We start from the raw sequence: 14,547 nt of genomic DNA on the forward strand, positions 1-14,547 counted from the left end.
GGTTAGTTAAAAAAACTCATTCCTCCTTTTCTGTGCCTTTGCCGTTCCAGGAAATCATCGAGTTCCCCATCCTGAAGCTAAATGGCCGGACCATGGAGATTGAGTCTACCTTTCACATGTATGTCCAGCCCGTAGTCCATCCACAGCTTACTCCCTTCTGTACAGAGGTAAGGGCCCTGGCTGGGCAGCAGGGGTTGCTGGGACGGGAGCTTGGGGATCACTGGTGCTCTATACGGGCTGCTTAGGGAAAGCTTAGGTCTTTTCAGTGGTTAAGGCAGGTGTGCATTGGACCCAGTCAGCTTTTTACAAAACCTGCCACTCCCCTTGGACCAGTGTGGTCATTAGGGGACCCAGGGAGAGCAGTGGCACAGTCTGTCCCAGCTTCCCCAACATCTTCCCTTCCTTGTCATCCCTCCCCTTCTTGGTGACCAGGCACTTGGAGTTTAGGAGCAGGATGGTGCCTCTGGGGTTCAGCTTCTTTTCAGCTCCATTTCCCTTAGGGCCCTTGGCAAGAGGTGAAGATTTCAGCTTCTTGGAAGCAGAGGTTATGTTCAGGCTTTCTTAGCTTTCTGGTGATGTTTTTCTGCGCTTGAGCAAAGTGGTCCTGTGTGAAGCATTGGCTGAATTTGTGGGAAGCACAGCGCTATCACTGAGGAAAGACAAGAGCAGTCCAAGTTGGGTATGAGGACAGCCTGGCTGAGGCTGAAATGTCCTTATCCTTATCCTAGGCTGGTTCTGTACCCGGCCACCTTGCCAACAGGTCAGTATGGCCCCATTTCACAGATTGTGAAACTGGGACTAACTGAGATCTTGATGCTTGCTGGAGACTCAAAGAGCCATCGGCAGAGAGGAGGTGCCCCTGAAGAGTTTGACTCCCAGGACTGTATGGAGAGGCCTTCTATGGCTGCTTTTCCCTGTGGTGCATCGTGTTATTTACTCTGTGGTAGCCACAGGCTGTGTGGTGGAATCACCGGTCAAGTGTGTGTGGCAGAGGTGATGGGAAAACATGAGCGTTTTTGGAATCTTAAGCATTTGGGGTGAGAGTACATTAGAGACTTTGTGCCTTCATTTAGAGACCTACTTTCTCCATATGAACGAAACAGGAGGAAAGAAGTTCTTGAGTAATCCCAAAGCAATCCCTTTGGTGTGGAAGGGGCTGGGGAAGGGCCTGCCTGCACTGCTGGGGGTGCTCAGTGGGCTCTGAGACTGACTTAGCCCAAATATGAGTCTTAAGGGTCTCCCAGGGCTGGATGCCAGTGACCCAGGTGGGCCTTTTGTTGTAGGCATCCATCTGCCAAGGTGTCTAGTCTCTCAAGCCTTTTGTTGTTCCAACCAATGATGTTGAGGCTCTTGCTTCCTCTGGGGTCAACTGTTTTTCCCCCTCTTTCCCCTGGGAATTACCTATACCACTAGGGGGTGCTAATCTGTCCTGTTTGCCCCTTTTGAAAAAAATCATCATTTTAATGATGATGAAGATCCCCTTCCTTATGGGAAGGGAAGGGAAGACTTTCCTTAAACCAGCCAGATACCTGAGCCCTCCACTGGCCTGAAAGTGTAATGTCCTCTTATCCTTTTCTTCCTCCTCCTCTGTGGCCTCCCCCTTGGGGGCTCCAGTTCCAGCTCGCTGCCTGGCATAGACAGGCAGGCCTAAATTTGGGGAAGTTGCTACTTGTTTAGGAATGGAACAGAGCGCTGCTGGAACTCAGCCCTGGGCAGGAATGGATGATTGAGAATATTGGGAAAAGGGTTTTTTTTTCAGAGCAGGGCTGCTGCTGCTTCTCTTTGGGGAAGGGGAGGAGGGATTGTGAGACTTTTTTTTTTTTTAATTAATTAATTAATTTATTTATTTATTTATTTTTGGCTGCGTTGGGTCTTTGTTGCTGTGTGCGGGCTTTCTTTAGTTGCAGCAAGCGGGGCGTTGCGGTGGCTTCTCTTGTTGCAGAGCACGGGCTCTAGGTGTGCGGGCTTCAGTAGTTGTGGCACATGGGCTCAGTAGTTGTGGCTCGCGGGCTCTAGAGTGTAGGCTCAGTAGTTGTGGCGCACGGACTTAGTTGCTCTGCGGCATGTGAGATATTCCCAGACCAGGGCTCGAACCTGTGTCTCCTGCATTGGCAGGCAGATTCTTAACCACTGCGCCACCAGGGAAGTCCCGATTGTGAGACTTTGATGAAAGATGTTTCCTTTTTGTAGAAAGTTTCACCCAAGGACACACATACATAATTTGGAGGGTAGTAGGCTTGGTGGTGTGGGATCCTCATTACGAAGCCTGCTCTGAAGTGAGGCTGTGGCTGTGCTGTAGGTATGGATTCTGCCATTTTGTCTCAGGCTTCCAGAGCTCAGAACTCTCCCTGGCCTGGTCCCTGCCTTTGCATCCAGCCTCAGATCTCCCTGCTTCGTCTCCCCCTCACTTCCCTCGGTCTGCCTCTGCACGCGATGGTCTTTCTGCCTCTGTGTTGCGCCCACCCTCCTACTTGTCCTCCAGCACCCTGCTCAGGGTCACCTTCTCTGGGAAGCCTTCCTTGAGCCCAGGCTGGGCTGTGCTCACCCCAGCGTAGCACCAATCAGATACATTATACTGCAGTCATTTGTCCATCTCCCCACTAGATTGTGAGTTTCTTGAGGGCAGAAACTAGATCTGATCCATCTCGGTCCCATCTTTAGGGCCTGGCACCAAGTAAAAATACATGTTCCTTGAATGAATATTGTCAAGGAGTTTTTCAACCACACCTTGCCTCCCCTCAGAGTAGCTGTACTGCTGACTTGCTCTTTTGAGTAAGTAAAGTCTTCTTTGTAAAACCTCAGATCATCTAAATATTGCCCCACCTTCATACTAGATGGATTGTAATGCAAAGAGAGGCATGGACACGGGACGGGGCTGTCATTCTCAGACCTCATCCAATCTGGTGGTAGTTGCCTTTGCGGGTCGGGAGGGAGGTCATTATGGCCAGAAGGAAACTTTTATTAGTAAGTGTGAGGAACAAAAACCTCCAGATTTTCCTAAGCAGCTCCTCTGGTAGGATTTTCTCTCTTGCACAAGAAGTGTTTTAAGAACCCTGGCCATGTGTGTACACGCACAAGCACATGCTTGTGTTGGGCGAGAGACAGGCTCAGTGCTGGGCAGCAGGAAGAGGGATTCTGCCTTGAGTGAGTCTGCAGCCCACATGTAGACACTCTTACTGCTCTGTGTAATGAACATGTTGTTAGCTTTCTTGAGGTCCTTTCTTAGTTCCAGTTGATAGTTGGTCTGGAGACATGGTTCTGACAGAGATAGGATGGTTTGTGTTTCTTTCCTTTCCCTACCACCTCTAGAATCTGCTCCAACTCATCAGATCTCTGTCTCTAGCAGCTGGGCTGACCATGTGCAGTCTTTTTTGTTGTTGTTGTCATTGTGAAAAAAAAACTAGGAAAAATACCCATTTTGCTAACTGCCAGTAAAGGGCTTTGTCTTGCACCTGTACTTGTAAAGGGTGAGATTTATTGGTCTCTTTGTCTGAGGAGAAAGAGTGGGTCTGATTATCAGATTGCACACCAGAGACAAGTGCTTATGTAATCAACAAACTGTCTTGGTGTCAGAATACGATTGTGCTGGAGATAAACTGTGAAGGGAGAAAGCACTGGATGCTGACATGCTATTGGCACCGAGTGTCCTGGGCTGCTTCGTGTAGTTGCCAGTCTTTATGAGGAAGCCAGCTCGTTCCTGGACAAAGCCCTTGTGCGGGAGGGGATCTCAGTAACCAGCCATGTTATCAGTCAGGGTCAAAAGCCCCTCGCCTTGTGGTTTCTGAGTCTGGAGAAGCGGGAGTTAATCTGTAATCCCTCAGTGAAAGGAGCCACAGAGCACACATTAATTCTTCCTCTCACCTCTCCTGCTTTAAGTGGTTAAGGTCTCTGAGCTCTGTTTAGCCTGTGAGCCCTGGTTCTCAGCTTAATAAATACTTGGCTTTGCTCTAGTACCTTTCATTGTGAGGCTGTGAAAGCTTTTTACAAACATATATTAACCCAAGTGGGAATGGGCTTAAACAGCAGCATGAAAGATTTAGGTTAGGCATAAGGTATAACTTCCCAGTATTTATTTTATTATATTGTCTCTCTTCCTCACAGTTTGTGGTACAAGTCTTATAGGTCGTCAGTATCAGGTACAGGGACTGACTTTTAAGATTTCACTCCCTCTTCATCCAGTGCCTTGGCAGAGCTGATAAGATGTGGTCCATTGTTGGAGGCATTAATGCGGGGGAGTGAGGCCTGCCCCTGAAAGGATCTCCAGCCCCTGTATCTCTGGGGGTTGAGTTCAAGTCCTTCAGCTGTAAGCCGTAAGCCATGTCCTGCTGGACATGGCGGTCTGGGAAGCATGGAGAGGGAGGGAGCTGAGCTCACTAGGCTCCTCCCAGGCTGATGATTCTGGGATTGCTGAGCCCTGGAGAGGAGTGTGAGAGAGCCCCAGGATCTGGGAGGCTCCCACCCTCACCACACCCCAGGGTGGGAAGAGGTAGGCCTAGTCTGTGGTGAGAGACCATGCAGAGCAGTGCTCCGGTTTTTCTTTTCAGTGTAGTGCTTTTCCTGGGGCCCAGGGAAGGTGCTTGTGCACCTTGTACACAAGTGCTGACCTAAGTCCCATCTCCACGGAGGGAGGGTTCTTGGTAAGGGTGCCATTGGTTTCCTGTGTAAGCGAGACTTTCTGGAAGCCCTTCAGTGTTCATCTGAGTGACCCTTGGTGGGAGCCAAGAGAAGGAGTAGACCTAACCTTGCCCCAGGAAACTCAGACTGGACATGAGACTGTACACAGACCCTGGGGCTTTCCAAGAAGAATGGCTGTGGGCCCTCTTTTCCAGGATAGTCCTGACCCAAAGCCCCAGCTCCAGGCTTGGGGATGTGACTCGGCCCTGGGAGAACTGAGCAGGAGAGAAGCTGGGCGAGAAAGGGCAGTGGTGGGTGCATGGGTGCCAGCCAGTCATCTGGCTATTGGACCTGGAGTTGGCAACAGGCCTACTCTGGACTCCGGCCCCTGCATGAGACAAAACACAGGGCTCTTCCTGCTCAGTGTGTGGGTCGGGAAGGCCGACAGGCTCTGGGTGCTGGCTGGACTGGGCCAGGACGGGGCTGCCAAGAAGAACGCAGATTCCACAAGGGCAGGGTTTCCACGCTTTTCTTCACTGCTGGATCCCCGCTTCCCAGAATGGGCCCCAGCCTCTCCAGGAGTAGATGTTGACTAAATAAAAGGAGGAGTCTTAGCACTCCAAGATGAAAGCTGCAGACCCTGGGCTCTTCCCCATCCCCACCCCCAGCCCTCAGGGGACCGACCACCTTTTCTTCTCTTTGGCTCAGGCCCTCCCTCTGCTGGGCAGTTCTTTGGTCTCCCAAGCAAGGAAAGGGTGTGGAGGTGCCAGCCGGGTGGGCATGCTGTGGGTTAAAGCCTCGCGAAACAACAGTGTAGTTAATCTTTCTAATTTATTTTCCTTTTAGACCATGGGAAGTCTGTAGGCAGCAGCTGTTACCCAATTAAAATACAGATTAATATAAAAACAGTTTCTGGAATATAAAATAGAGTGGCTGTGTCCTTACACTTCCTTAAAATACCACCTAATAATGACTTGATGAACTACAGAAACCCACCTAGAGGAACTCAGCGTTCTTAAAATGAAAATTTCTTCCCTAAAAGGTGTGTATTACCATTCCATGTAAGTCGCTATGAGAAAATAACCTTCCCTCTTAGAGCCAGCGGTTTCTGTGAGTTGGGTATTTGGTATTCATTAAATGTAATTATAGTTTAATTGGAGTTTAATCCCCACCCCCCGCACTTAAAAAAAAAAAAAAAAGTTTCCAAGCAGGCCTGAGATGCTACTCTGTCTGGAAGTGGCTGGGGGCATGTTGGCCACCGTGATTTCCAGCTGGCCCCGCGTCTGTGCAGGGGGCCTCCTGCCACAAGCCTTCCAGGCAGCCTATCTAGTCTGCGCTTGAGGGATATTCTCCACTTCAAAACAAAACAAAGCAACAAGCTGGTTTGAACTCAGGCCTGACCTGGGTGGAGCGGAGGCCCTTGAGTCAGAAATTCTCTAGACTAGGTTCGTAGGCTTTTTTGTCTGCTAAAGGTGCCTGTTTCCTGCTTGGCTAGCTGGTATTGAGGGCCCAGGTATGCGGGGTGAAGGGTGGATGCCTGGGGGGCTCCCCCGGCCCATTGCTGGTTTCAGAGGGGGAAGTGCTGGACACCGGCGCTCAGAGAAGGGGTGGACTTGGAACCAAGTGTGCTGGTCCCGTGTGAGCATTCCCCGAGTTCTGCAGGAACTTCTGAGAAGCTTGGAGGTGAATTCACTGTAATTCGGGGGGAGTTATTGAGCCTATTGAATTCAAAAGACACATAAAATCAAATTTTCTGCAAAATGAAAGCTGAAACAGGTCTGAGACCCACTCCGTGGTCCGTATGTGGATGTGTTCCCCCATCTCGGGGCAGGAACTTGTGGGGAAACTTGATTCCCAAGGCTTCTGTCAGGTTCGGAGCCTACAGCTGTGCAGGTCAGAGTCTTTTACGGTAGAAGGAGAAAAACAGAAAGGAAAGGATCCAGTCCAGCTTTGAGTCCCTGCGCCCTGGTTTTCCCACCCATCGGCTATTTCTCTTTTCTTTCAGCTCACCGGGATTATTCAAGCCATGGTGGATGGTCAGCCAAGCCTGCAGCAAGTGCTGGAGGTAGGTTGAGTGACCTTTAATTCCTGACCTCTGACCCCTTCCTGCTGCCTTCCTCTCCCTCCCCTCATGAGAATGTAGCCGTGTAATTTGACTATGATTATGGCTTGATTAGAATAACATTTGCTGTCACATCAGTGACATGCTGTTGAGAGTATTGAACCATTGATCTGTCATCTCCAGCTGTTCCCGTCAGGGTTACTGACAAGATGTCCGAGTGCCACCGGGGGTTGGTGGAGGCCCCGCCAGCTCCCGGCCCATGGCTGTGCTGGCTGGCGGCTCTGGCGGCTCGGGCAGCCCGCGCTGGGCGGCTGGGAGTAGGGGAGCCAAGCTGCAGCACTGCGGGCTGGCCCCGGGGACTGGAGGTGTTTTTGTTTAGCTTTAGTGTTGGCTTCCTGTGGCATGTGAGCACTTCATTAACTCACGCAGAACTCCCCATCGATGGCTTTTGTTTGCTGTCAGCTCCTCCAGGAGGTGCGGCCAGCCCGCCTGCCCCACTGCAGCTTGCCGCTGGATGCATCGTGCCTGTCAGGGGTGCAGAGGCTGCGCTGGGTAATGATTCCTAATCAGAATAATTACAACAATTGCCTATGTGAGGAAAATCAAATTAAAGGCTTTAGAACCCTTGGCAGAGACCACACTTCTGGGATGTTCTCCTCCGGGAGCTGGAAAAGGTTAAGATGCTGCCGCTTGTGCTCCAGCCTGAGGGAGACAGGCAGCGGTGCTTGGCCTCCGCTCGTCTCCCACCCCCGCGGGCCTGGGTTTTCAGAGAGGGAGAAAGGTCCCCCTCCCACTCCCTTCTCTAGCAGGAGGAGAGAAGAGGAAAAGCCTGTGGATCTCCTTAGGTGCTTTATTTATCTTTAAGAGCAATAAACCCAAAGCTCAGCCCCTATCACAGGAGAGAGCAGAGTGTCTGGAGGATAGCAGAGCGCATCTGCATCGGAGGTCCACCTGGAGGGAGCAGGGTGGTGGAGAGGGAGGAAGATCTCTTTCTTGAGCCTAGAGGCCTGTCCCATGGGAGAGAGAAATGCAGACTGAATTTCCTGGGACTCCTCAGGATGGAACTAGGGCCAGAGAGAGAGGTCTAGGCTCACCCAGTGGCCGAGTGTGCACCCTGTCCCAGGGAGCGTGCAGGCCCAGGCTCTGTGGCTGGTCAGGCTCTTGTGGGGTTGGGAGAAGATGGGCTCTGAGGTGTCTCCCAGCCCCACTGACCCTCTTTTTTGGGTGGGGAGATTCACCCCTATGACTAAGGGGGGTCCTCAGCCTGGACTGCTCCCTCCAAGCCCAGACTCAAGGAGAAAGAGGGGACCCTTCCTTCCCTATCTCCCAGCCAGCATCCCAGAGCGAGGCCAGGGAGGCAGGCAGCTTTCCCCTGGAGTGTCTCTGGCTGGGATCCCAGGAGGAAGATGCTTATTCTGGGCCAGCACCAAACCAGGGCTGTTGAGGTTATGGAGTTTTCTCCATGGTGGCGCTGGTTGAGGGAGAGATTGTTCTTCAGAAGGCTTCCTCCTGCTGACCCCAGGCCAGCTCTGGAGCAGGACGCTCAGAGGATTCTGAGTCTCACCCAGGAAGCTACTTTCTGCTGTTTCAGCGTACTTTGGGGGTGAAGAGGGGGAGATTCCTGGCATTGGCCTAGATAGGAAGTCTCCGGCAGGACAAGGAGACCAGACCGGGCTCTACTCTTTCCCATTAGCCCTGAGTTGGTTATAGAGCTGAAGAGCTAGTTCTTGTCCTAAGCAAGGCCCTGAGCAGATGGCCAGTTAGATGTTTGCCTGACACATTTGTTCTAAGCAGGGCTCAGTCTGCATTCCTCTAGACCTTCAATAGCCAGGAGGGCTGGCTGATTGGGGCTTGTCTTGGTGGTCCCTCCAACCCTTTATCCATTCAAACAGGAAGGGAAGGAAAAGGACAGGCCTGATTCCAAAAGCATCACTTTCCTGGACAGGCTCGTAGCAGAAGCTGCTCACTAAATATCTGCTGCATGAGTGAATGGCCTCGGCCCTAAGCTTCCAAGAGGCAGTAAGTGCTTCTCATGGTGAAGCCCTGGTCTTGCTGGGCATTGCCTCCTGACAGTCCTGTCCTGTCCTGTCCTGCTCTCTTTTCCAGGACCACTGTGCAGGAATTGGGGCGTTGGGGAGCCCCCTAGCAGGTGGGGCACTTACCTTGGGGATTTAAGGCCAGTGAACTGGAGCGAGATTAGCTGACTTAGGGACCTCCAGGTTTGCCTTACCTCTTTTCTTATGTAAAGTCTGCCTTATTTTCTTTAGGTGACCCTGGGGAAGGGATGCATGTGTGCGTGCATGTGTGTGTGTGTCGTGCAAGGGTTTGGGCTAGAGTGACTGGGGAGACAAACCATTCAGCAGTGGCAGGTCCAGAATTTAGCTGCTGGGGAGACCCTCGGGCTGAGGAGGATTCTCTGGTGTGCAGACTGTGAAGAGGGTCTGCAGAGTCCGGTACTGAGGAGCGGCCCTGATGCCCCAGGAGATAGGGCTGCTGTAGCCGTGGACCTAGATGGGATCCTGGGCCCTGTTCCAGCACTGCTTCAGCATGGGCCAGGCCTCCAGAATCTCTGCGGTTCCAGGGAGCCCAGGATTACCATGGGGTCTCCATTACCTGCTGGGCACCCAAGACCCTTCACAGTCTGGCCTAACCTAGTTCCCCAGCCTCAGTTCCTGCCCTTCCTTTCAATCACAGCGGACTCCAGTCACATTATTTCTTAGTCACATTTTAATCAAGAAGACACTGTGCTGGGTTAGGGATTAAGACGGTGAATGAGACAGCTAAGAGTCCCTGCCTTTGTGATGCTGATAGTCTGGTGGGGAAGGCAGACATTAAACAGACAATTGCTAATCAGATACAAAATGTCTGTGCCTAAGCCTCTGCCTCTGCCTGGAGTGTCCTTTCCTGCGTTCCATGCTGTCAAGCAAACTCTTAGTTTTGTCATCAAGCCCTTAGTTCAGTCATCTTTATGAAGCCTTTCTGACTCCTTTCCCTGTAAAAGTTAGGGCTAGCCTCTGCCTCTTCTTGGTCTGATGGCATCCTGGGTACTTCTGCATTGCTGCCTCTATTATATTGTATTAAGATGATCTGTCTTTCTCCCCTTCCCAGCCTACTGTCTATTTTTAGGTAGGCACTTAATACATTATCACATATAATTCTCAAAACAACCCTGTAAGGTTAGTCATCCTACCTCATTTTATAGATGACGGAAACTGAAGTTCAGAGGGGTTATATGACTTTTAAATGACTTCCCATCAGTGACACAGCCAGGATATGGAAGAGCCAAGGTTAGAACCCAGATGTGTCTGACTTTCAATCCCACGTTTCTAACGACTACGCAATATAGCCTTTAAAAATAATCCTCCTGTGTGAGTGGAGCAACAGTGTAATCTGCTGCACGCTTGCCCCATGCCTGGGATCTTCTGAAAAACAGGCAATGCTTCATGAATTCTTTATGATAATTTTCTCGGTATATACTGATTTTAGTATTTGTACTTCCAGTGTGAGGCAAATAATAAAATGGATCAAAGGGATGAAGGGGAAGAAAGACTTAAAGTGTGTTTTGGAGTAGTTTCTTTCCCTGTCTAGGAACTGAGCTCAGCCTTCAAAAGATTCCGCTGAATTCGAATCCCCAACCAGGAGAGGAGAAATACAAAGTCTGGGGCCAGTTTATGAGCTTCTAGCGACTGGAGCAGGCAGTGCTATCCCAGTTGTCAAGGTGGGCCTACAGCCCGGCAGAGGAGCCTCTTCTGCTAGACTCATGGTGAAAATTAACTTCACCTTCATTTGGGGAATAACCAAATTAATAAATTTGGTTAGTAGACATTTGGTGGGAGGGTGGAATGAAGAAATGAGCGAATGAACGTGTGGATTGGAGTTCCCTGCGTGGGGCCTCCTCCCAGCCTGTTCTCGTGGCCCAGGACAGCCTGTGTCTGTGCTAGGCTGTGCCTTTGTCTGAGGACCAGAGGTACGTGGACTGACCTCCTGGGATCTGTCCTTATCCTGTCCAGGGTGGGCTGCCAGGCACTGGGGGAGTGGAGGGGCTCCCTGCCCCCCACCACTTGGGCTGTGGGATCTGCCTGCAGGGATTGTCCTGCAAGGGCCTCCAAAGTTCTGAGCCAAGACTGAGAGCCCAGAGTGGAGGGATAAGATTACAGTTTTCTCCTGCTCTGATTACAAGCAGCTTATCTGCGTTTCACTGTGTGGCTCTTCACAGACTCAGAGAAAAAAAAAAGGAAAATCTCATCTGTTCTTGTTGTGTACTTTTCAGAGGGTCGATGAGTGGATGGCGAAGGAAGGCCTCTTAGATCCAAACGTCAAGTCAATTTTTGTCACCTGTGGAGACTGGGACTTAAAAGTCATGTGAGTATGAGCAGGACTCCTTTGCTGGCAGGGCTTGGAATCTGCGGGACCAGGTTTTGCTTTTCTCAGGCTCAAGTGTCCAAGCCTCAGGGCACCTGGGTCAGGGGGTCCCTAGATTTTGGGGTCAGTAGGGCAAGATGAGGGCTGGGACCCCTGCCTTCTGCCTCTAGAACCAGGAGTGGACAAGCCAAGTACCCTACTAGTACTGCTGTTGCCTTCTTGCTTTTGCCAGGGCAGCCCTTCCTGTTGTGGAGCTACATGTTATTGCCCTGAAAAGAAGGAGGTAAAAGAGGGTCTTAAATTTTTTTCTAAACCAAATACATAGTATTTACTGTTCCAAATGCTTTGGAAATAGTAACTCATTTACTAACCCTAGGGATTCTTGTTATTCTTATTTTATAGCTGAAGACCTTAAGGCACAGAGAGGTTAAGTAACTTGCCCAAGAACACACAGAGCCAGAATTCAGACCCAGGCAACCTGGCTCCAGGGTCCATTCTCTTAACCATTATACTAGGCTAGGCTCTTATCTGGGATACGAGGCCCTGACGGTCCCACGGAGAGCCCAGTGTGGGGATGAGAGAGGGATGCTTCTAGGAAGCTGCCCAGGTCGCCAGCCTCCTCTTTCCTCCTTTGTCGTCACTGCTTTTTCTCCTTTGTCTCCTGATCCTGTCCCAGTTATGGAAGACAGAACTGGTTCCTTTGCTGGGTTGACACTTCTGCCTCTTGGCTATCCTCCTGGATACCTGGCTTCAGAGAGCCCCCAGGGAACTAAAGCGGGGTGGAGGTGGTGGGGCACTGTTTGCTGAGGATTGATAGAATCGATACCTCTGTGTTCTTTGTGACTGAAGGTGGCAGCAAGCACTCTGTGTGTGTGTGTGTGTGTGTGTGTGTGTGTGTGAGCTTTTGAACATAGGGTAGGGTATTGGCCGGAGTGGGGAGTCGTGGCTCTAGAGTGACATTTCCTACAAATTCAGGCATTACTTTCTCACCAAGATCCTTTTTATGCCTTTTGGATGCTGGGCATTGAGGTGAAGTTCTGCACGCAGGTGGCTGTCCAGCCTGCTCTTGGACCCAACCCTCTAGGTGAGGCGGGAGGAAGGGCAGGCCTGGATCACATAAGCGCCTGTGCACCTGTCTCCCTCAGCCCCTAGGTCGTGTGCACGCTGACTGCACACCACACGCTCCGGAGCTCCCGTTGTCGCTCGTTGTCAGGGAAATTACAGTGGCTGGGCCTGGAGGCAGAGCTGAGTCCGGGGAGGGTTCCGCGGAGAAGGTGAGGAGGAGGAAGGCTGTTGCTCTGTTACGGCATCCTGGGCAGCTTTGAGCGCTCGAAGTGGGAAGGGGCTTAACGAGGAGCTCCAGCACAGGAGAAGCTATCTGGGGTGGGGCGGGATTCAGGCTGACACCCAGAGTTCTGGGGCTCTTGTGGCCCAGACCAGAGGCCCAGTTTCTCCAGGTAGCCTTCTGAGACTCCCACTCTCCCAGTGGCTTTCTCTCTTTGGTGTGTTCATGTCCCAAACACCCAGTTTCAGCATCTTCTGTGATAGCTGTGAGTGGTGTGTACTTATATGCGTATATGAAAGCTTTCCTGTGCGTGACGTTGGGGACCGTCGGGTTGGTTTCTGCATGAGAAGGAGAGGAGATGCTGTCTTCCTTGGGTCTGGCCTGCGCTGGCCTGCAGCACCAGTTCAGGCCTTGGCACGGTAGGCCCTGGACAGATTTTGGTGACTCAGGAGGCTGCTTTGCATCTTCACGAGAACTGGTGTAATCAAGAAGAGGGATAGGGTTGGGGAATCAAATCACACATAAAAGGAAATCAGATGTTAATGAGCACATACTATATTTCACTCAGTCCTCCTAACTGCCTTCTCGGGTAGGAGGTGGTGTCTCCCTTTTATAGATGAAAAAAACAAAGCACAATTAAAAACCGAGGCTCAAATTGGCAGACTCAGAGGTAGGCAGAATTGAATTCTTAAGGCCACATAGCTTCCAAAAGAGATGATTCCTGCGGACTTTGGTGGCTGGTTTGGGTCTGGCTTGGGAAGACCAGCGAAGCTGTGAAAGCCAGTGAGCAGGGAGGTGGCAGGTGGCGGGTGGCTGGGGGAGGAGAGCTCTGTGTCTGCCTTTTAGAAGCAGGACCCCACATAACTGCTGGGAAGGCTCTTAATTAAATGTGTAACAAAATAAAAACAGCCAGAGAGGAAATCTAAGTAGTGCTGCGTGACAGCGCACAGCTTTTCCATGTTCCTGGAGCCTCTCGTCAGATGGCTGTCGTCGGAACCATCACCTTCTCACACGCCTGGTAAAGCCTGCTGATGAGCCTGACAAGGGTGGTGTTAAACTGACACCCACAACTTGTTAGTATGTGGCTCACTTCTTATTTTGACATCCATTTTCAGATTTAACTAAGTCTAAGGAACTTGGCAAATATTTTCATTTCCCACTCTAGTCTCTCAGAGCCATGGTTCCCTCTCATTGCTGTCCTTCCTCTCTCTCCCAGCCCCCCTCTCCCTCCAACCAACTTCACACCACTTATGTTGGAAAGGGCCTGATTAGTGAGGCACTGAGAAACGGGGACTGAAGTGGCAGCGGAAATCCCACTGGAGAAAAGAAATCTGCTCCCATCCTGACAAAATCATTTTGTGTCCATCTTTGGTCAGTCTGAATGCGTTGACACTCAGGTTTACATGGGCTTTGATGCTATCATCACAGATCCTGCTATGGTGGGTTTTAATTTAGGGGGTGCAGATTTAATTTTCCTTCTAAACCTGTTTAAGAAACGACACTCGTGGTTTTGGCTCTTGGTCAGCTTGCCTTTCCTACCTGACCTACCTTTCCTTTGCCTTACCTGGTATTTCTTGAAGCTCCTTGTAGAGTTTAGTGTTTTCACCAATTTTCTCTCTTTTCCACTTACCCAGGCTCTCTGTATTGTCTCTGTAAAGGGCTTCTACCTTCGGCATGGTGGGAGGATAGGGCGGATGCGGAGTGAGGAGTGACACTGGCACAGGTGCTGCCCTTGAGGAACTCAGCTTTTCACCTGTAGCTTGGAGACCTGTGTTTACCAGCTGAATAGCACAGGTAGCTGAGAAGCTAGACCAAAGGCTTTTCCAGTGACCTGTGGGTCTGAGATCAGGAGGACGGGGGTGTGGGCTGGGAGTGGGGGACAAGGAAGAGCTGATATGAGGTTGGACCTGGTCCTCGGTGCCGTCTGGGAAGAGGCCCTTTGGAGGAGAGGGGCAGGATCATCAGACACCGCTGTGGGGAAGCAGGGCCCAGGGGTCTGCTCAAGGTCTGCTGAGAGGGTCCTCCTCCCCCTCCCCCTCAGCTTTGGAATAGCGAGTTTTCCTGCCATTGGAGGTCGACTGTGAATGCGGGGCTGGCATTTGACTTGAGTGTTTTCCTTGCTTTCCTTGTGAGGTGTGCATACCACACCCCTCTGTTGGTGAAAGTCTGGCGGTCAAGAGATACTTGCTCAACACTTAACATTATTTTGTGTGAGACCATCTGA

The 14,547-nt window shown here is 51.1% G+C and overlaps 1 protein-coding gene across 16 annotated transcripts in view; it reads left to right on the plus strand.

Annotated features, from left to right (window-relative positions):
* The window catches only part of ERI3 (ERI1 exoribonuclease family member 3), a 128,173-nt gene that overhangs the window by 32,730 nt on the left and 80,896 nt on the right, over positions 1–14,547 (plus strand). For 11 of the 16 annotated variants that reach the window (XR_014236940.1, XM_082365508.1, XM_082365512.1 and 8 more), the window contains 4 exons: positions 51–167; positions 6,620–6,679; positions 7,139–7,228; positions 10,947–11,038. Coding sequence is in view for 14 of the 16 variants with exons in the window: in XM_082365512.1 (XP_082221638.1) it covers positions 51–167; positions 6,620–6,679; positions 7,139–7,228; positions 10,947–11,038 (359 nt within the window). In the remaining 2 variants the exon portion in view is untranslated. The remainder of the gene's footprint in view (positions 1–50; positions 168–6,619; positions 6,680–7,138; positions 7,229–10,946; positions 11,039–14,547) is intronic. The other 5 variants (XR_014236941.1, XM_082365516.1, XM_082365507.1 and 2 more) reach the window with 1 other exon arrangement.

Source organism: Balaenoptera borealis (assembly GCF_965194805.1).
Source record: "Balaenoptera borealis genome assembly, chromosome: 1".
NCBI lineage: Eukaryota > Metazoa > Chordata > Mammalia > Artiodactyla > Balaenopteridae > Balaenoptera > Balaenoptera borealis.